The sequence below is a fragment of the Protopterus annectens genome, chromosome 15.part0, assembly GCF_019279795.1.
Source record: "Protopterus annectens isolate FY-2018-M chromosome 15.part0, PAN1.0, whole genome shotgun sequence".
Classification (NCBI taxonomy): domain Eukaryota; kingdom Metazoa; phylum Chordata; order Ceratodontiformes; family Protopteridae; genus Protopterus; species Protopterus annectens.
Window position 1 is genome coordinate 219,847,061 of NC_056749.1, and position 24,038 is coordinate 219,871,098.

At 35.8% G+C, this 24,038-nt stretch overlaps 1 protein-coding gene across 3 annotated transcripts in view; it reads left to right on the forward strand.

The window, feature by feature from the left end:
- LOC122790141 (vascular endothelial growth factor receptor kdr-like) overlaps positions 1 to 24,038 on the forward strand; it is a 674,216-nt gene that overhangs the window by 247,417 nt on the left and 402,761 nt on the right. For all 3 annotated transcript variants that reach the window (XM_044057728.1, XM_044057729.1, XM_044057730.1), the window contains exon 5: positions 11,568 to 11,724. In XM_044057728.1, the coding sequence (XP_043913663.1) occupies positions 11,568 to 11,724 (157 nt within the window). The remainder of the gene's footprint in view (positions 1 to 11,567; positions 11,725 to 24,038) is intronic.

Here is a 24,038-nt window from a genome sequence, read left to right on the forward strand (position 1 = left end):
GTACATGGAAAAGTGGCTATAACTGCTGGGTGGATATTGGGGTTGTCTATGGATGAAAGTAACATACCTTCTTGTTTGATCAGTTCACATATTCTGGTTTTGCAGGATTAGCATGTATTTTCAGATTTATGTAAATAATTTACAATCTATTGTCTACTGTGTATTTGTGTGAAACAATAATGAAATACATTATTGGATTCATAATTATTTTACCACAGTCAGACATTCATCATGTTCACAGTCAACAATGGGGTTATGCTTGTTGATTACAGGTATGTCTGTTGATGAGAATGGCATACCCTGATGTCATGATCAGCTTAAATAGTCATTAGTCTGGCTTTACATGACTAACTTGCATTTTTGCAAAGCAGGTTTGAATACTTAACTATAGCCATTTGTATCACAATCTGACTTTTGTGATGTATGCAGTCAGATGGCTATAACTAATGGGGACGAACACAGGTGGTTTATAATGGCAATAGTGTGAAAGTTCTTAAATCAGGAAGAATAAAACATGTACATTTATGCGTACACCAAAACAATGTGTTGGGAGCATGGCCTGAACGTTGCTGGATTCATCTTCTGTTTAATTTTTCTGTGCTCAAGACTGCACTTGCTTCTCACTGGGGACAAGAAAGCACTTACTAACTCAACTGGCCATTTTTCTGTCTTGTAAAGAAACACAGAGTAGGCTTTTATTTATTTATTGCTTTAATGTGATATGTTACACACAGACATGAAGCTAGAATTATAACTGTAACATTGTCTATCATTAAGTACAATTTTATTATTTTTTATTAAAGCAAAAACATACTATAAAACTCGAGAATACAAGTATGCAGATCCATAGGAACATATAATTGGGTAGGAAAGTTTTTATAAAAGATGACTGAAATCCTGTTTGGGTCAGATGTTTTGGGCAGTTCTGTCCTGTTGTATGCTGACTTCTAGATTTATAGCAAAGCATTCTGGATGAAATTTGCCTTTAATCGGAGAAAAGCAGCAACCTTTTTTTCATGGTAAAAAAGGTTGTCAGGATGAACAGACCCTAGTTCAGCTTTTTTCTTTTTGTTTAAAGTTTACATCAAGTTATATCCATTTTGGGAAATCAGTAGATCTAATTTGTTTCTGTAACTCTTTTGTAGCAAAAAAGTATAATTCCTCATGCCATATTTTGAGGGCCAATCACCTGATGTTGAAATGGATTTTAGTATATGTGGTCATCAATCATTTTCTTACTGTTGATGTAATAATTGGGTATCTTCATCTATGATTTCAACTGAAATAACATAACTTAAAGTCTAACATTAACAACCAAAGGTAATATGTGAAGAAGAAAGGAATGATTTAAGATGTACGTATCCATTGAAACTACAGCATTAGAAACTAAGAGAAGCTTTATAAAGGACCAAGATGCATACATTGTTAACTAAAACCTATACACTTGGCAATTCTAATAAAGGAATACAAATAAATTAGTAGGATTAAAAAAGATCATTACTGTCTGGATGACATCTAAATCTATATGTGTGATTACCAAGGATTTTTTTCCAGTCAATGAAGGTATATAATATCATATTCTGATCATCTACTAGGAGAGTAAGGTAATTTCTAAGTTTAGCCAAAGTTCACATACTTTTAGAATGTGAGATATTCTTATTTTCACATGGAGCATATGCAAAATATATATGTATTGAATGGTGAAGGGTATTCTAGAATAGAAATTTCAACACTGACAAATGTTTGTCAGTTTTTTTTTTCTTGCCTCAACATTTTTTTAAGATGTTTGATAATATCTCACCTTTTAGAACTGGAGTTACCATCATATTCTGCTAAATGGTGGGCCAAGTTTTTGTACTTAGAGGAGACCTGCCCAGGCAATCATGCACATTTCCTAAATATGAATAGTATTTGCTTGAGATCTATAAATGCCAGGACAGTTTCTTTCAATATTGGATTTGAATGATATTTCCATTAGCAACTGCTAGTGATATTCATACTATAACACAAACAGGAGGAAGAAACTAGTGAAAAACCTGCCCTAGGCAAGCAGCATCTCCAACTAACTCCAAAAATTCAGGTAAATGATGGAACAGTCACAAATAACCCACTCCACGATGTACACAAAGGCAGTGAATCCGGAAAAATCGCACAAAATGTTTTATTAAAATAAGCGCTTTTGTTTTTACGTGAAAAACTTCTTCAGATCCTGCTGTGCTACAAGGAAGCAATGCTAACCCCTCCAACACCCAGTATGCAAGGACACGTGCAGCAAAATCAAAGGGGACAAGACCAACTGCCAAAAGACGATACCATCTGTACCTAGGGTCTTAATAAGACTGACTAAAGGAAGGGGTCCTCATATGTTTTCTCAACACTTCTTTTTGGGTTGGATGAGACAATATTGCTCCACTAAAATCATACACAAAAAAGCAAACAAAAGTACACAAATACAGAAACTTGAATGGAGAAGGGGTGAGATGCAAGAGAGAGAAACTGATTAATATACTGCACTAAACTCAGACTTTCTTGGCCTAAAGAAGAGGATTAAAATAAAAATAGGCCATAAACTCTGTGAAACTGTCAAAGAGCTGAGCACGGTAGAGAGTGAAAGGAAGAGTCTGACTTAGTAAACTTTTCTGCAGCTTTAGTGTCAAAAGTAATATCAATTTCCACTGAAAAAAAGAGCACCATTAAAAATGTTACATAACAATTGTTTTATAAGTTTGAAAGATGAGGACCAGAAATTGTCTACTATCCCACATATCGGAGTCTATAAGAGACAGAGTACAGAGAGAGGGCTGTTAGTCTGTACAAATAAGATTTTGAGACCACTGCTCTTTTCAGTTAAGAATCTCTGAGGTCTGTCAGAATGAATGATATGTTTCAAAAATACATGCCAATAGGTGCATTTTTTCCATGATGGATATGATGAGATAGAAGTAAACAGGAATCAAAGCTTTTATGATCTGGTATAAATTAAATGCGTCAGGTAGAAAGCATTCTGAATTATTGTGAAGACAACATGATCTAAAGATAAGGATTTATCAACAAAAGAACTTAAATCCCTTAAAGCAGTGTATGACTGGAGGGGCATATCACTTATATAGTATGTGAAAAGGTTTTGTTTACCAAAATAAACAGTGCTATACTTCTTCAAATTAAATTTGGGACCATTATCCTTAGCCGTTAACATGGTCTGTCCCATGTTGGCACAATTGCTAGTTAGCTGAAGATTGAATAACAAGTCCCAAATTACAGGCGGGAGCTCTTGGGTTGGGATTTTTTGACTGCAGATATGAGATAAACTTAGATATGAAACAAATTTGTAAAACAGAAATAAAACATACTGAGTCTACAAAGGAAGAAGAATACTGATGCAGAATAAAAGTCTAAGCAAGGTTCTGTGAATGGAATTGGAACCGATAAATAATACTGAACAGTTAGGATTCCAAGAAATTGATTTATTTATTGACACTTGATTTGCAGGAAAGTCTGATTGGGTAGGAGTCCATTTTTAGTGGCAACCCAGAGAGAAAAGCTCCAAAATATTACAAAACATTTTAAGAACAATAATTTTAAAGTCTTTAAATATAATACAAAAACTACAGTTTAAATAGTTATACCAAATTAGACATAATATGAAAACATTGGTTAAAAATAGTTACAAGTTACATGATAATAATTTAACAGTTAGGGAAATTTTAGCCAGCTTATTGAAAAATTAAAGGTAAGTTAGTATAAACTAACTTGGTACAGAGTATACGAGTATAAAAGCAGAATAGGCTGAAGGCATGAAAGGAGAACATGAAATATGAAGACAAACTGGGGAGCCAAACTTATCTATGGTAGATGGTAAGAGCATAGCAGAAGGAACTGTAGAGTACCTTAACTGTGGCATAACAGACACATGTTAAAAGTGGACAGCAGGTCACACCATCAAGTAATACCTTTCAGCCTTTCAGCATGTATTTTAAAGGATATGAGCTAATCATAGTTATTAGGGTTATAATAACATTCTTTGAAGACTCATTTTCCATATTTATGGATGAAGCTCTTCATACCACCCACATAAGGGATTTCCATTGCTTCCATGTACTAAATTTTATTTCCTATAAGTTACCACATTTCAAAAGTAAGGGTCATATCCCCATCCCAATCTAAATAGTCATTTATGGTCTCACAGCTTTCATTCTTGTGAGTTTAAGAGTACTGAATATGTGCATTCCAAAATGGTGGTCGGCTAGTGTGCACCCTATCCATGGAGCTCCTACTGTCATTTATAACTTTCTCAGCCTTAAAGTGCATTGTAAAGCTATCTATCGGCAGTCGCATTCTTGGACTAATTAACTTAACTTTCCTATAAAGAAACCGGAAGAATACTGCTTATCTAAACCTTAAACAAGCAATTTATATCCACCTTAGCTCCTGGGATCCATGTCACGTGCATTCGAGAGGCCCTTGGGACAACTTACTGCATTACAACAAATGCTACCTATTAACCATGTCGGACATTGCAGAAAATATGGAAACCCAATCTACAAAAGCAAAAATCTCCTCAGTCTTATCTCCGGAAAAAGATACAGCTTCCAAAAGGCAAAGAACTACTAGACTACCAGCTGACAACAATAAAACAAATCCAAAAGGAAAAACTGATGCCAACTTCCACCTTGATGAACTCAAATCAGCGCTACAGCCCATCCATACTGCTATACAGGGTTTCTCTGAAAAACTTACTGATTTTGGAAAGTCCATAAATCAGTTATTACAAAGAGTAGACACTCTTGAACACAAAGTGCAAACCAACGATCTACTGATACAATCCATATCGGATGACATGAGAGATAAAGCAACCCTGCTCTCCAAGCTACAGTCTAAGATAACGGATCTGGAGGCTAGAAGTCGCCGTAATAATATACTAATTAAAGGCTTACCAGAGTCCTATGATAACCAGAACTTATTGATAATATGCAGGCAGATATTCCTTGCTTTGCTGGGATCGGAAAGTACCTCTGAGAACCTAGTGTTAGAGAGAGCGCACAGAGCTTCCCATTACCGCCAGGATTCAGCAACTCCACGTCAAATATACACCAAAATATTAAACTTCCAAGATGCGCAAAATATTTTGATGTCAGCCAAAAAACAAAGAAATTTTACATGGAACAGCCACAAGCTCACATTTACCCAAGATCTGCCTCATCAAATAAAAGTAAATAGACAAAAGCTAGCCCCCTATTGCACTGATCTGATCAGGAAAAGTGTGAAGTTCCAGATGCGCTACCCAAATACTCTGCAATTTTCCTACAAAGAAAAAAAATACACAGCCATCACTCCATCGGAAGCAAAAGAGGCTTTTATCAAAGCCTTCAACTCCCATCCTGCTCTTTAAATTGTGGTACCTGTGAGTACTTTCTCTATTCCTTCGCCAGAATTAATGATGTAAAATTACACCATATTACATCCGCCTGTTCTCATTAGGCATCCATGCCTTTCTCAAATTTGCTTGCGTGTCTGTTTTTGACTATAATAATTGGTATCATTTACTTTTGTCTTTAAAACGGACCTTCCGTTATGTATCCTTGAATACCAAATCGGAATAGGAACCTTATTGTTCTCAGCTGTGGTATCCTGCGGATCGCTCAGACTGGAAGACTTTCGACGGACTTTTAAAGTGATGCCCTTCCTGTGATGCTCATGGCGCAGTTTGTCTCGATGCTTCACATAATGTGATTAATTTGTCCTGTATGTGTATCTACTTACATTTGGACACCGATCTTAATTACAGGAGATAGCCAGCTGCACAGTTTTGTCTAGCACACGATCGAACTTACAAACCTTTGTGAAAGTGGCATGTCAATCTTCTGCCATGCCTACTGGACAGTTTGGGATCCACCTGTTATATTCAATTACATTGCACTTCATAGTAAGATCTCGTGCAATGTTACTAGCTCTGTAGAATAGGTTCAAGTTTCAGAGCTTAACGCTCACTCATAGGTAGTCTCAAAGTAGCGTGAGCAATTATAAACATGGCAGTAAATGTGATGTATTATACTATGGCTAAGATGTGTACTTCTAATAAATACTAACGCAAGTTATTTCACAATCTAGTGCTTCTCGATATACTATCTAAAACTACGTATTATATCCTGTCAGTATTTCTCTTTTTCTTACTAGTTCAGGTGATACGCTATACTTGTATTAAAAATATAACTATTCTGTCAGCTAATATTGCATGCATGATTGAGATGCACTGCTTGTGATGCTGTCTCCCCAGTTCCATTGATTTTATATATGTATAATGATGCCAGCCAGACTATATAAATGTACCTCAACTTTTGGTCGACATTCTCCCAATCTTCTAGACAATTGAGCATAATGCTCATAATAGTTAAGTGTGACAGCACATACCTAAATCCTGGCTATGATAACAACTTTGCCCTATCTCTTCTCTTTTCCTACGTTTTTTATCCTATGCTATTTCTCTATTATTGCATTTTAACTCTTTGCTAGTTATGACTATTTTATTAAATATCTACTGTTCCTGTTAAATCAAAGTCTCTTATATCCCTCCTATACTCTTGCTTCTTTATATCTATAATTCTCCATTTGGCTATTACTGGACCTAGTTTAGAGCTCATGGAAGCTTATGCTTTAGGGTCCTAGTATGACCTGGTTATGGAAACAGAATGTTTTGTACATATGTATATACTTACTTACTGTTAGATTAGTCCTTCTTAGAAATTTGTATATATTAGTTTTCTTTATAAGACTTGTTTTGCTAACCAAAACTAAATGGTCCTTTCAATATTGCTTATGTATTCCTTCTGCTAGTGAAGGGGGGTGGGTAGGCACCGGGGGAGCCTTGAAGGAATACTTTGCTACCTTATCTACTGTTTTTACATACTATACAAGTCCCCATGTTACACATGATTCTTTCCCAGTATGGTCTCTAAAATTATTTAGTCCCTTAACCCTGTTAATCAACAACCTTCAAACTATCAATACAATTTTTCTAGTAGCCTATGACATTACATATTGATTCATGGAATGTTAGAGGGCTTCCTAATAAACCAAAAAAATCACTCCTTTTTCATCTGTTATTTAAGTCTCAGGCTAATATATGCTATCTCCAGGAAACACATACACACAAGAAGGATTGGTTCAAAGAGGGGGAAAAAAAAGTGGATAAAAGCCATCATCTCTGCGGGGAATAGCTCGAATTCCAAAGGGGTGGCTATTATAATCAAAAATAATTTTCAAGGTAGTATTATTGAGGAGAGGTATGATGAAAATGGCAGATGGTGCCTGTTTACCTCACGTTTATCCAACTTTAACAAACCAGTCCTATTCTTCAACGTTTATGGCCCATGTTCCCAACAACATACCTTTATTATAGAAATACACAACATTCTTTCACTGTTCAAGGACCACTATATTGTTGCTGGTGGAGATTGGAATGCTGTAATAGACCCTAACTCAGATCGAACCAGTAAATCTCCCTTTTATAACCTTCAATCATCTTTGGCCATAGAAGAATTAATGTATGATCCTAACCTTATCGATCCCATCTCTTACAAGGACAATTTTGCTAAAGATGAATTATTCACATACTACTCGAAATGCTACAATACCTGGTCAAGACTAGACTTTTTCCTAATCTCTGACTCCCTATCTCACTTTAAAATTAACTTCTCTCTAGAACCCAGATTCCTATCGGATCACTCAAAAATCTCTCTCAGTATTAATCCTGCCCCAAGGGTAGCTTCTCCACTCAACTATAACAACTGGACACTTAATAATAATCTGCTTCGCAATAAAGATATTATTCAAGAAATCACAGAATCATTACTTAACCTTAGCTCCAAGCTTGACAGCACCAGTATCCCTATGGATATACAATGGGCTGCATGTAAAGCTTGCATCAGAGGTATTATAATTAATAAAGCTTCTTACCTCAAAACAATCTATAAGAGCAAGGAAGCTAAACTTACAAGTAAGATTTTTGAATTAAAAAAACATCAAAGACTTAGCCTGAACCCTAGTAGAGACAAAGAAATAATCGATTCCCAAAATCAATTGCTACATCTACATCAACAAAATCTAACTCTATTTGAGCAAAAACTGATTGTGTCCTATTCAGAATGGGCACAGGTCCCGTCCAAGTTATTAGCAAAAATAATTCGAAACAGCCAAGAACCTCCTAGAATCTCGCTTATACATTTCCAAAACAAGATCTATAATTTGGACCAGGAAATTATACAGCTATTCTCGCTCCTATACTCAGATATATATTCAAAAAAAATATAGATCCCGTCATTAACCAACACATGAATAGTTTTCTGAATTCTATTAAATTTCCTTCCTTAAATAAATCTCAATGCGACATGCTCTCAGCTCCCTTAAGCCTCCAAGAAATTAAGTCAATCATTTCAAATCTTAAAGTAAGTCCATCCCCTGGCCCAGATGGCTTTACAGCTGAATTCTTCAAAACTTTCATGTCAGTAATCTCCCCTATTTTACTAAAGATATTTAACTATATAATAAATTATGGCATATCCGACTTACATTGGAACAACTCGAAAACTATTCTAATTCTGAAAAATAATAAAGACAAAACAGACCCTCATAACTATCGCCCCATCTCGCTGATAAATATTGACATTAAGATTTTAGCTTCGCTACTAGCTAACAGACTAAAAAAAGTTCTACCCTCTATAATCTCCACGGAACAAGCAGGATTTATGTCGCATAGACATACGTGGGATAACACCCTGACGTTAGACTCCTTAATGTACTTGTCTAAAAAAGAGAAAAACCCGATTTATGCCTTAACACTAGATGCGGCCAAAGCCTTTGATAGGGTAAATTGGGATTTTCTTTTCCAAACTATGTCCCACTTTAACATACCCCCCCCCCTTTATAGATATGATTAATGTTTTATATAAAAATTCTTCTACCTATCTACGGATTAACAAGAATATCTCCAAAGCCTTAAAGATAACCAATGATACAAGACAGGGATGCCCTTTATCCCCCTTCCTCTTCAACATATTCCTAGAACCATTATTCCTTTACATAAGCCAAAATACATTTCATACAATTCCCAAAATACTGAATACCAAAATACTTCTCTCAGCCTTCGCAGACGATCTAATCATCTATTTTCAACTTCCTAATACTGATCTAAATAAGATTGTTAATTCTATTAATGTGTTCTCAAAAGCCTCAGATTACCAGGTTAACTTTAAGAAGTCACATATCTTCCCTATAAACCCTCTAGGTCATAAACCAAAATACTTCCCTGTTTCCCCCTTTAAGACAATATTTGATATTAAGTACTTAGGAATCCACTTTGAGCACAACCAGATGTCTATGTTTCAAAATAACTTGCTTAGAACTTGGTCCAAAATATCTCTTGATCTTCACAGATGGGAACGGTTGAAGCTCTCTCTTCTATCTAAATCAGCAATAATTAAAATGAACATTCACCCCAGACTCCTCTATCAATTTAATTCCACAGATCAGATACTGTCTAAATCCTTTCTATGTAGGATCAGTAAAGAACTAGCCAAATTTATATGGTATCCTAAGTCAGTGAGAATTTCATATCTCAAATTAACTTTTCCCAAAACCAAAGAAGGCCTAGGCCTCCCGAACCTTCATCTGTACTATACAATCATATCTGCCAATAGGCTGTTATTCATCTCGAAGATTATTAATAAAGAGTATAACTCTTACCCTACCTGGTCCAAACTATGGTATCAACAGATCCTAGGCACTAAAATTAATCCGGCTGCTCTCCCTTTTCTCTCTCTGGATGCCATAGACAGTATTAACTTATCAACTAACATAAAACAAAAGGTTAGATCCTTTCAAAACATGCTAAAACTTATCAATCTAGACAAAGCTCTTCCTTTGCTCCAACCTCTCCATTTAAATCCCATCATTAAAATTAACAACCTGAAAGTCAATCTTTCCAACTTCCCTCTGATTAAAACCTTCACTGTCTGGGATATACTCAAACACAATAATGAAACACTTACCAAATTCTGCAAAATCCTTAAAGTTAACAAGAAATATTTAACTATCCTTCGACAGTTGCGAGACCTTGTTACATCAAAATTCATCCAACTTTCAGACAAAGGTCAAGACCTCACAAAGCTAGAGATTGTAATTCAAACCCTGACTTTACCGAGGAAAATGCTCTCTAATTCATACAAACTCATATATTCCATAATTCACGATTCAGACTGCCTTTTCTCTAACTACTGGGATAAATACAGCTCTCGAAAAACCAGAAACTCTATGCCATAAAAAACACCCTAGATTTTTCCCCTTTTAAAAAACTCTTTTACACACAACTAATGATCAATAATAATGCATATTATACTCCCTCTATATTATCCAAGTTCGATTCAAAGAAATCCCCCTCCTGCCCCTGCTGCTCATCCCCATACGCAGACCTGATGCATGTACTATGGTCCTGCAATTACTCACATAAACTCTGGAACTCGCTAAAAATCCACCTCCAGAAAATGGGCTACCATAAATCGACCCTCTCCTGGGAATTAGCCATCCTTCATATCCCTACATGCGATCTCTCTAAATTTGACACACACGTCCTGTTTTTTTTATGCTCACTCATGAAGTTTTATATCTCTAAAAACTGGATGGACCGTACTAAATTATGTTGGAATAATTTTAAGGTAATGGCTCATTCATACATTGCAGCACAAAAACTCATCATAAAAAGCCCCAAAAAAGTTGCCCTCTGTATAAAAGTCTGGGAAAGGGTTAATGCCCTCATTCTCACTGAAGATTAATCTAAGTTCTCTAATTTTAAGTATTGGGACCTATCTTACTTTCTATGTCGAGATTATAAATGTTTTCCTATGGGTAGCATCTTGGTTAGCAAATTTGTATATTTTGTATAATTTGTTTATATTGTACATAATTGGTTATGAGGTTATAAGTCTCAACAGTGTTTTCTGTTAATTTTATGTGTTCAGCATTTATTTCCTTATGTATTAACAACTCATTACTGGTTATTCACCCTACTGTTGTTACTTCTTATGAAACAAAAATAAAAAGTTTTTTGAAAAAAAAAAGAGAACTGAATATGTGTGTGTGCATGTCCTTGTATGTATAGTTATTAATCAAGATTCAATAAGTATAAGTCCATCCGGTAGGTACAGGTCCAGCTTTTCAAGGGTGAGATTTTAACACTGGTCTGGTTTCATGAGTTGATATGTATACAGGTAGAAATAGACAACAAATAAACTTCCTGAAAACCTCATAACTTTAATTTGTTGCCCTTTATTCTCAGAATTTTTCAGTTCAGTCAAGACAATTTTTTATCAGGTGCCATATTTGACCTGCCCATTTTCAAAAGTAAGTTTTAAATGGTGACAGTGTGGTTTTCCATGGATAGCATATAGTAATATCTCCTAAAAGACAGAAATGGAGCAAAGCTTTTTTTTTTTTTTTTCATTTTTGATGCACCATGTTGTTAGTACACTATAACTAAATAATCATTGCTTACTTTTCCACATCACTTTTTAACGCAGGTTCCTCCTAATAGCTCCATAACTGAGACTGCAGATTGGGATCCAAAGAGAGGTTTTTTAATTCCAGACGTGACATATGAAGTACAAAAGCTGCTTATGTGCACAACAACTGTGAATGGGAAATCTTTTCACTTAGAATACATGCCAGTCAAAGTAGGTAAGTACTCTTAATTTGTTTACAAGAGCATTGGGGCTATCCTCAATCTTTTGTCACAATGGAATGTAATACAACACTGCATGCTTAATTCCACAAAAAAATGTAAACTGCACAATAACTTACAAATTCCTTATGACTTCTGCCACATGTTTATACGACTAGAAAATTAGCCATGCTACAGCTGTGCAGTCTTTGCAGCAGTATAGTTGCCATTGATGTCTAGTTTTTATCTGTTTTGTTTTCTGGGCAGCAGTGAATGATTAAAGGCTTCTGTTTGTCATGTTTTTTTTAATCCCAACCTTGCCATTTTTGAATGTCCCAATGACTATTTTACTTGTTTTCCTGTTGCTGTTACTTGTGTTCCTGAGAAAGGGAGGGATACTGGACCAGTGGGGGAGGGTGGAGTTGCTCTAGCCACTGCCCCCCACAAAGTACTTAAATCCATTCCTAGACATGCCAAGAATCCTACAGCATACCCCTTGCCTGCTTAGCCTGCACTGTGGTCATGCAATTGGTGCAAGGGCTGCGCCCATCTTTCTGCTTCTCCCTGGGACAAGAGCCCTTAGGACCATTCATTCCTCAGCCTGAAATCAGCATTCATGACTATGAATTAGTGTAAAGGGTCAGGTTGTTGTCCAGATAGCTGATCAACTGAACCAACCCCAGAGAGGGTCTTGGTTTCTTGAAATTCAGTGTTTTAATCAGTGTGGGGTTTGTTTAGCAGTTTGTGTTGTCATTCAGGTTCATCAGTCCATTGCTGAATGAACACTCACACCTTATTTAATCATTGGGGAAGGTATTTGAGGGGGTCAATGCAGTTTAATTCAAATTTTGGTAAAGAGGCAAAGGTTCCATGTTGGAGTACAGAATACCACCACCACGCTTACCCACATTAAAACAAAAATAATTATTTGTAATGCTAGCAAATTATTCTAAATTTTCTAAATAGCTAGGTATGTCCCAGTTTGTTACATAAATCTCTAGTTCAGAGGTGTAATACGGGCAGTCTAAAACAAAGACGCAAGATGCCAATTTGATTTAAACAAAATGTTGAAAAATGACATTCATTATCTTTTTTTTAATAACAAAGCCTCTTTACAATGCTTCTGTAGAGGGCTTTGCTTCTGAACCCCAGTATTTAAAATAATCAGCAACAACTTTAGTCTACCTTGAGGAAGAGGAGATTCTGCCTGGCAATGATCGCCTCTGGCCAAAATATGGCTTTCGCCAGTTTTGCATTACATAACATTTGGCTGTCACAAAAGTCAGTGACTAACTTTGTCCATTTTGAGTATATTTCACAGTCTGAATCACCAGTGTGCTGGTCCCTGCTAAATAAGTGTCATTTTTTTCAGATGGACTAGTAAAGGTACTGATTATGAATTCCAGATGTGAAGATTCACCATCATCCTAACAAATTAGTCTATCTTCGATCCCTTCAAGTGTTTTTTTTTTTTTTAATCATGTTTGAGTGTGCTCCCTCTCTACTCCCCAACATCAGATGACATTCATCAGGAACCCTGTTAACATAACAAATATGCTTCTATTTTTGTGCTAATAGTACTGAAGTGGAAGCATATGATTACTGCAGCCCCAGCACAATTTCCCGACAGTCTAATTAATGAGCAGGTGCTTTGTTCTTGTTTACTTCTACAGTGCATTCATTATGTCATAATCAATTAACTAGTTATCTGCTTCTAGAAGTCAAAGAGCACCAATAAAAAAGTGTTAAGTTGTTTTTTCTGTAGGTTGCGGTCTTCATTCATAATGATGTTTTCTTATATCATAACAAAACAAAAATGCAATGCTTTCTTACAACTCTGAAAGCAACATTAGAATTTCCCACATTTAATAGTTTATTGACTCTGCACCTTGCTGTTTGAATTAGCTTTAGTGTTATTAGTTTGTTACCTAAATAGTTTTACAGTCAACTCTCAGTTAACTGGCACATATGGGGATTGGTAGATGCCAGATAACTGTAGTTTCTGGTTGCTTGAGAGTTACTATTAAAAATACACCTGACTAATACTGTACCCTATACTATTTGTTTGGTTTGACTTGTTCTCAGGTTGGGGAAAGAGGGAATTAAAACTAAAAACATACAGTATGTTTCTGGTCGGGGAAAACAAAGTGGAACACATGAAAATTGTAGTGCAGTTCCTCGATTTTTTTTTATTTTTTTTGCTGACTACGTCAGAGTGCCAGTTGCTTGAGTTTCGGTTAACTGAGAGTTTACTGTAGTTAACTCATATATAAATGTGGTACTTAGTCATGTTTTAAATGTACCACTGAAAAGAAGTACTGCATAGAACGAGTGTATAAAAACAGTATTTAATAAAAAAGTGCCTTTTTGTAATAAGATTATTACTTCTCAGTTTCAATCAGTCTTGATGATAGGGTTTGAGCTTAAGTGAAAAACACATTACTGTTATCTTCATTTGCTAGATAAACACAGAATCTTCTTCGGTGATGTTCATGTATCCACTAGTCATAACCACTTTACCAAAGCTGTGTTATTTCCCTGTAAGACCTATGCTGGTCTCATGCTATATGGGTGTACCTGGTGTGCAACTACTATATATATATATATGTATATGCCTTACACAGTCTTCAGGTATTTTGTTTTGTTTTTTGTTTTTAAAAACAAAGAACTAATAACTCAGTGGTTTAACCTGGCTCCATGGTGCAGAAGCATGGAGCCATGACTGCAACCTAGACAACCAAAGCTAAATTTACATCCCTGCCACTGGAGCAACCAGGCAAGGAGGTAAATGAGTGTCTTCTAGGGCAATGTTTGAGGGGTGGGTGCTCGGTAAGCAAACTAGTAGGTATAATTTCTTTGTTGTAGAGCAGGGAAGCCACCGCCCAGAACTTAAAAATGGCAGGCTAGGGCTGTTTCCTAACAATGTTCTATTCAACATTGAGGGATAACCAGCATGGGTGGGCATGCTATGCCCTCTTTCCTTGTGAACCAAGCAAACATGGGAGATGTATGACCATCAAAAAAATTTCAAACCACCCCTGATAGCTACATGAATGACAGCTCCTCCTGGATGAGTCTCACCCTGGAGATGGGAAACAAATGGGAAAATTGACAGGAAGGGAGCAGATGATGGCACCAACATCTTGCAAGAGGGTCTAACACAGACAAATGACTAGTGTCAAAGTCATAGTTTAAAACTCTGTGCCAAGAAATGCATTGTAATTTCCTTTGGGAAATTGTCCACCCAAGTTAGTCAGTCTGTCAATAAAAAAGCCCTAAGTGTTGACCCAATAGTTAGGGATCTTAGAACATATGTAGACAGTAATCTGGTCTTCGACTGATATATAGCAAAGACAGTAAGAAAATCTTTCTATGTTGGTGAACTTGTAGGCAAGGGTATGGCATCCGTGTCCAAGAAGTTAGAGTACCACTCCTTTCAGCCCCCTTTTCAAACCCATCATTGAGTACAATGCCGCCTTTGTCATGTACCTAACCAAACATTTGCAACAGTTGGAATGTCCACAAAGGTTTCTCACCAGGAGAATCCAGGGCATGACTACCCTTGTCCTACATGGATAGCCTAAAGGCCCTATCTCTGTACTCAGTATCCTACAGGCTGCCAAGAGGCGATCTATGCTTGGTTTACAAGGCATCGTCTGATTCAGCCCTGATGGAGGTTTTGCACATTCACAAAACAAATGGCACTAAAACACTAGAGCCAAGGATATGAACTTTACTTGTGACATAAGTAGAACATGTTGGAGAGAGAGATGCGTGACTCAAAGGATCCTGAGTTATGGAATAGGCTCCCCATCCAGGTGAAACAGAGGTCATCCCTGATCCTATTAAAAAGAAAGCTTGACCACTCAATGAGCAATCGTAAATTCACCCCCAGTCTAGCTGTCATGTCTCTGATGGACAGAGGCTGTCATTATGTAAAATGCTCCTCAATAAACATCCCCCCAACACATGCCTTAGCTACCTGCTTACTAATATACCCTCCTCTTAATAGATGCCAAAGGTGCTCAGGAACAAATTGGTTTGGGGTGCACTGCTAGGCTATAAAAGCCCTAGTGGTTGTTAGCCTAGTAACACTCTATGAGCCTATGAACTAATGATGCACAGGCATCAGGAGCAAAAAAAAAAAAAAAACTAAAAAGCAGGAATTATTCAGTTGTAAAAATTAGGTCTTCTCCCCTTAAGTCCATATATTGTGTGCTTGTGATAAACAAATTATAGTGAAATAAACCACAACCAGTGCCTTCTTTTTAAGGGAGTACTTCTTATTTGTTTATTTAAATCTGTTTCTGTCTGGTAGATGGCTTAGACAATTCAGGAGCTGTTAAGCTGTTTCCTGTGGTCCAGTGGTGCAAAGTTTGATTCCCTTAGCTTCGATTACTTAACTGTATGACTCCTTAGCAAGTCGTGTAACCAGTCACCACTTTGGGGCTGAGTTTGAAAAAGGTCCATGGAGATCAGTGCTCGATCCCAGAAAACAAACACAAATCAATAAAATAAATAAGTTTAATTGGGGTAGAGTGACTATCCCATATGGACTAATTTCAGGGTCAGACTGGTTGAACAGCACCTACAGCTAAACAAATGATCAATGCAGTACATATATACAATGTAATATATATCCATAAATATCCACGTCAGAATGAACAATCACACGTGAAATTCCAATAAGAAATACAAAGGTGAGGAGGTCATGTGGGAGATGGAAAAAATATATGGGAGGGAAGGTTAGGAAGCAGAATAATTAAATCTCTATGATATAGTTAAGTACTAGTAGTAGTTAAGGTAAATCCCTGTGATATAGTTAAGTAGTAATAGTAGTAGTTAAGGTAAATCTCTATGATATAGTTAAGTAGTAGTAGTTAAGGTAAATCTCTATGATATAGTTAAGTAGTAGTAGTTAAGGTAAATCTCTATGATATAGTTAAGTAGTAGTAGTAGTAGTAGTTAAGGTAAATCTCTATAGATCTCTATATCTCTATGATATAGTTAAGTAGTAGTAGTAGTTAAGGGCTTGATCAGTCACGTAGCTAAGGTGTGGTGAAGGAGGCAGACAACCCAGAAACAAAGTCTTAGGTGGAGCTATTGCCTGATACTGATCACCCTTTAGTGCATACTAACTTTTAAATGCCAGAATTGCATTTACAGTCAAAACTGAGTGCTGTAGTGCTCCGTGCATGGTATAAACTGCAGTTTCCTACAGTTTAAACTGAATTTGTTTTAAATAACAAATAGTTTAGCGCACTGTGTTCTGTGCTTTTTTTTTTTTGCTTTGTTTGCTCCTCAGCTGAAGGGGGAAGGGCGGGGGTGGATTGTAGAAATGGGACTTAACTGGTTGCTGCATTTCAGAAGAAATAAGTACATGATCACTGTTTTTTTTTTTTTTTAATTGCTTCTTAGCTGAAGAGCAGGGTGGGATACAGAAACAAAACCTGGTAGATTGATTGGCTCCTACATATCAGGACCAGCAGCCAACAGACTGTGGACCTTTTATTTGCTTCTCAACGATGTTGAGGGGTGCCAGACCAGAGACTGTCTGGGTTTGATTTTCATATATATGATACAGAGGAGGGGGAGTTGGAGTAGAGGGCCAAGTGTACTTTGTTAAATTTGAACAATAAGATAAGGAGGAAAAAGTGGGTTGGCGGAAACTAGAAGGACATTTTTGGAAGGATACAAGATGGAAGAGAACAAAGTATAACATCTCTGTGGTACAGTTACTATTGTTTTAGAGGAGGAATAGGTCTGTTATAAGGCTTGATAAATGGAAATCTCAGGTTATCCCTGGATTGTTAATGCAGTGGCATGTGACTATATTCTTTAGGACTTTTGAGCAATAGAGTTGTAGGCAAGTCTCTTATTGCTGGAGGGATAGCTTGTCAGAGTTTTGGTCCAACAAATTACAAACTGTGATTACTACAGTTTTTGTTTGCCAGCACATGATACAGGAAAGGGGAGCGGGAAGGCTGGGATATGAGATTGTATATCTTTTCTATTACTGTGAAAGTTCTTGTGAGGTATGAGAAGGAATACTGATTTAGCAAGTTTTAGAATAGGTTTCCTAGAAGGAGATCAGAGCTTTCCTGTATTGGGATCCATTTGGCTTATTAAGGATATAACAGTAATGTTCTCTTCTAAGGGCTAGGTCAATGAAGTAACATATCCGATTAGCTGTTGCAGCTACTGAGGTGAGATTTTTTTGGAGGCTGTCACTACTAAAGAGGAGGGCATATTCTAGTTGTGCTGTTAAGATCCCTTTGTCTGTGGTTTGTCACCAAGCTCTGGAGAGAGGCAAAATATTTTTCAGACTCAGACCAAGGTTTAATGCAGTTTTGATTTAGTTTTTTGAAAATGAAGTTAAAAACGTAGATTTTTTTGTAACCAGAACCCTAATTATTTAAAGGAAGTAGAAGTTTCCAGGGGATGCTGGTAATAGTCTACAGTGGTTGAGTCAGGAGAATATTTTATCTTTTGGTGCGTGCTGAGTAACATAACTTTCTTTTGTGGTGGGGGGTTTAGAAGTTACTTTCTTGAATTTAACCAATCTTGCAAGGTGAGGACATCATGGTGTAGTTCTTTAATGATATGATGACAGGAGCTCGGTATATGACAGTGTTGTCTGCATAACTGATGCACAATGCCACACAGGAGCTTGCTGATGTAAATGGAAAAGACTAAGTTACAGGAGGGAGCCTAGTGGAGCACCTTCTAATATATGTACTTTGTGGAGGTTAGAGAGCCTAGTTTAACATACATTACATACTGGGAAACAATGGTTTGGGGAACATTCAGAGACTTTGGTACTTCTACCTTTGGTTAGTAGTGCATTGTGGAGGAGTAGGCCATCTGTAACTTCAATGAATATTGTACCTCTCATCCATTCCCATAAGACTGTCATCTGGTAAGGTCCAGATTGCTATCAAAGTACTTCAGTTTGCCCAGAATCTACAGTAGTTTGGGGATAGTAGGCTGTAGGTAGAAATGCACTTAGAAAGTTGACTGAAATATAATTGTTTCAAAAACTATCCCAGGGTGGGCAGATCTTGCCTAAAGTCTGAACAGGTAAAATGATTTTTGGTCAATGATATGGGCTTGATAAAGGCCTCTTTCTATAAATATTGGAAGATGTCTTTACAAGCAGATGTTTTGCAGAGATAAAGAAAGGACTCAGTAATTGCGTTTATAAACCAAGGGTGCAGACCATGAGAGATGTGAGGGTTACTTGTTAGGATTTTATAAAGTATATTTTCAATGTCTTTTGTCATAATTTTTTAAACCAAAATGGTGTCAAATAATCTGGGAGTGTAGTGTGTGGTGAGGAGGTGTTTCATATGTGGGTGAATTCATTGATGCCATGGGCATTTCAGTTGATTATTTTTGGATGGATGAATTATTGGGAGAATGTTTTTTTTTTTTTTTTTTTTTTTTTTTTACTTATGACCAGACTTTAATTGGTTTTCCAAAGATGGAGGTTTGCAAGTTTTGAAGGAGTGCTGCTTTCTGACTTCAAACACTGTTCTTTGCAAAGTTACATAGAGTGTTTTTTTTTTTGTATTGTGTTAATTTAGATGTATTTCAGGTTTTCCAGGCTTCATTTTTAAGTTGTAAAAGGGTTTTTAATTCTTTGATCATCTATGAGTTTTGATCATGTTTTAGACTATGGAAAAGAGTTTGTTTTGCATGATAAAAAGTCAGCAGTTAGAGCATTAGTTTCAAATTCTGCAGTTTGGCAGGTGAGTATAGATGTCCAGTCTGTCTGTGATACAGTACTTTTAAGTTTTATGAAGTTTTTGTCAGATTTGGGTCTGAAGTTGATTACGTTAGGTTCTACAATTTTATTTTTGCCATGTTAAGTTAGTGGTGACTAATAAAAGGGGAGGACTGTTACAGAGGACATTTTCTTCATGAGTGGTGATCAGACCTGATGTTTGGTTGCTTGTTGGCTTTAAGATTACTTGTGTTAGGCTGAGATCAGCTAACCAATCATATATGTTGTGATTGTTGCCACTGTAGTTTTAAGTGATAGCTTATGTAATAGTGCTGGCTATCTTTTTGTAGATTTGTTGGTGATAACAGGAATGACAGGCTGATGTTAAAAAGTGTTGGTTTTTACTAAGTGATAATTTTGCAAGTCTGCAGTGTGATTTGGGGTCAGCAGTGAGCTTGTTTGAGAATGCAAATTGATTTGTTGGTGGGTTTTAAATGGTGGTATAGTTCTGCCTCCTGCTCTTATACCTGATCTAATGATTAAGAAGTAATTGTTGCCTTTCCAGTAGAAATAGACTGATAGAGTGTTGCCTTTTACCCATGACTTAATGATTGCTAGAATACCTGGATATTATGCTCCACTTAAGGTATCTGTTTGTTCCAATTTATTTTTAATGCTCGATATGTTTTGCGGGCAGCATTTAATTGTGAATATGTTGGGAGGTGGGTGGTTGTAGTAGTATGGTATTAACACTGGAATTGTTTAAATTTTTTCTTGTTTAAAAAATAAAAACATGATGAGAGATGGTTCACATGGTTTACTATCATATTAGCGAACGTCATTTAGACGAATGCAACGATTTCCGACAAATATTGTCGGAAATCAAAACACTGAGCAACTGAAATGTCGAACACACCCCACACACCCCCACTTATATATACAAACTCCGAGATCACACTACAGTGAGGGTAAGGGTACATTTCCCGATCCCCACTATAGTGCGATCTGCACCGCAAAGTTGAAGCTGACAATAGCGGCTGTTCACTCATGTCAGCTTCGACACTGTGGTGCTCAAACTCTCAGCTCGAGAAAATGATTTTCACACATATTCGATCATTTAAATGACAATCGAATATGTTATAGTAAACCAGTTCAAATACATTTTCTAAGTTTTGTGTTAATTTTTATAAATTCATTCATTCATTTAATTTATTTATTGCTAGGCTATAGGATTTTAAAATTATTTGTGGGGAGGCAAAAGGGGATGATTTGATATTTGTGTACTGTGGTTAGTTTGATAGGGTTTGGTGAGGAAATATGTTTTGGGACAGCATAATAAGAATATGCTTGAGAGGTTTGCATGATATATGTGTTGTTAGGGATGGTAGTCGGTACATAGTTGTGCTTAAACTGGTGATAACTGCTTATTAGCAGTCAGCTTGTGCAATGTAAGTGAGGATTTGTTTGGGGAAGAGAGAGAGTAATTAGTGTAAAGAATTAATTTAAAACCTCTCACAGACACCAGGGAATGGGGGTTTATGTGATTTATGTGTTTGAAGGGCTCAGAAATAATCAGTGATTATCACTGAGAGATATAATAAACTAATATTTTTTTTTTTATGGTTCCCAAACAAACCCCGAATTGCCTTAAACATTTAGCAAATTGGGAAGATGGAGGAATCAATTTACCTGATACTGAGATATATATTATGTCCTCTGTTGTTAAAAATATAGCACTATGGTTAAATGATCACTACAAACCTATATGGAAACAATTACATGAACAGGTCTATATTGAACTTAATCATAACAACATATCAAATCATTTAACTATAATACCATTTCCTTTAGTTTGGATGTTAAAAGATTATCTAGAAGGTAAAAATAAAAATAATAAACTGCCATCCAAATATATGAATATCACACTAACAACATTTAAAACATACATAAGCAAAGTCCCAAATATTAATTCATGGTTCTTTCTGACCTTCCCTATAGCCTTCACACCCACTATCCTTGATACATTCCAAATTCAGAAAATCAATATGCTCAAGATAAGCTCAATAAGCTACTGGCATCAGCTGGTAGAACAAGACAAAATATTAACTAAAGATCAGATCATCAGAAAATACAATATAAATAATGACTCATGGCTACTTCTGCAAAATCTAAGGCAATACATTATAAATAGAATTGGACAAATGCAAAATACAGTTAGACATACTGTCCCAACATTTATTGAATATATTATTATAATTAATAATCAACCTTATCAAGGTGCTGGATATCTATCTAACATTTACAAAATAATTAAAACAACAAAAATATACCAAACAGATACCTACTGGAATTATTATACACAGATAAACAATCACCCTCCTAACGAAAAGGAAAAAAAGATTATTTTAAAATCTTCTAAGAAGTCATCATCATCAATAAACTTGCAGTTATTCACTTGGAGATTTTTGAATAGAAGTTTTTATACACCACATAAAGTATTTAAGATGTATGCTAGTGAAGATCTATGTTGGAGATGTCAGACTAAAACAAGAGCTGACTGGCAACACATTTTTCATGAATGTAAGTGTCTTACTTTATATTGGAATAATATTAATTATTTTTTTCAGACTGTTTTTAATGATAATTATCAATTATCAAAATCTATGATTTTATTCAACTCTCCTGTTCCGGATTGTGTGCCAAAAAAAGATTTTAAAATCTTATGGACTTTAATGGCAGCAGCTCACAAAATCATCACCATTCACTGGAAAAGTAAGACTCCTCCTACATTTAATGAATTTAAAAATTTAACTAGAACAGTTGGACAAATGGAAATATCTACTCTGAAGAACAGAACTACCAGACTTACAACTTTATACAACTCTTGGATGAAAGTACTAGAAATAAATGAGAAAATGGACAAAGATATATGAACTTATATATCATTCTTCATGTCATACTTTAAACTTATTTATAGCTTTCTTCTTAACAGACACCAATGTATATAGTTATATAATCTTTTCAAAGTTTATAGGCTTTACAATTGTATATATATATATATATATATATATATATATATATATATATATATATATCATTTTCTTTTTTAATTTCATGTAATATTTGACAAATTATCAATAAAAAAAAAAGAAAAAAAAGAAAGAATCAATGATTAAGTACAGGTATATCTATTAACCTCTGAATCTTGAAAATCTTAGCACTGGCCATTAAAAATCATACAGTGTGGCTGTCCAATAATGGCATAAACTCCCACCTCAACAGATTTCAATTTCTTGCGCAACATACATAGAACATGTTGAATGGATATATACTTATCAAAGAGATTTACACTTCAAAAGAACCATCTTACATTCCACATAAAGCAAATTATTTTTCTTACTGTATTCAAATGTAATTTGGATAAAATTCACTCCAGTTTAGCACTCTTGTCCCTTGTAGATATGGGAGACTTGTAAATGTCTTACCATATTTTAGCCCATCTCTGGGTTCCTTGTACACAAAATACTATGGGAATGTAAGGTGAGGGTTCTTAAAATCTATTCCCATGTACTTATGAACCTATAAATAAACTGTTGCCTTGACAACAAGTAAACGTATTACAGATAAAAAAGGTAGTTAACAAGTATGTTTTTAAAGTTAGCAGCATAATATAACTGAATTTAACAACACTTAAAAAGGGTAATCTGTAATAACATTAAATTAAATAAAAGGTCAAATTAAAGGGAGTAGTAGATCAAAAACTTGTTCAGACCAAGATTCTTTGACATTAGACTGGATTTTTCTGATAAACTGGGGCTGATCCTACAAAGACTAAAGTCTATAGTGTTGAACTCTGCATAGCCTAGAGGGTTATGATGTGGCTTGAGCTTAGGTGATGGGATGGCTGTTTCAAAATGGTTTCTAAAGGCTTTGGTAATGGTGATGGGGTGATGGGATGGCTGATTCAAAATGGTTTCTAAAGGCTTTGGCAATGGTGATGGGGTGATGGGATGGCTGATTCAAAATGGTTTCTAAAGGCTTTGGCAATGGTGATGGGGTGATGGGATGGCTGATTCAAAATGGTTTCTAAAGGCTCTGGTAATGGTGATGGGGTGATGGGATGGCTGATTCAAAATGGTTTGTAAAGGCTCTGGCAATGGTGATGGAGTGATGGGATGGCTGATTCAAAATGGTTTCTAAAGGCTTTGGTAATGGTGAATGTTACTTTTATATAGAAGTTAAAAGTGTAATTTTGTTTGCTGAGATGAAGCAGCTGACTGGTTCCTGCCCAAAAAGCTTTTGGGGTCATATTTCTTCCTTGCAGGGTTACATGGAATAAGAAATGACATTTCCAGAATCCATTGTTCTTTTTTGCAGGTGTTTCTTAAGGTTATATACTGATGGTAAAGGAACTTGATTTTTAGCAGTGTGCACAGATTTTTATCCTTTGAAGTTCAGATGCATTTAGGTGCTTGGTTATAATAATAATAAACATACAAATAACATACTGACAAAAATAAGCAAACTCATGAAACATTATAAAACTACAAATAAGGTGATATTAAACAGGTTGATAAATAATGCTTTATTAAATATCATTATATG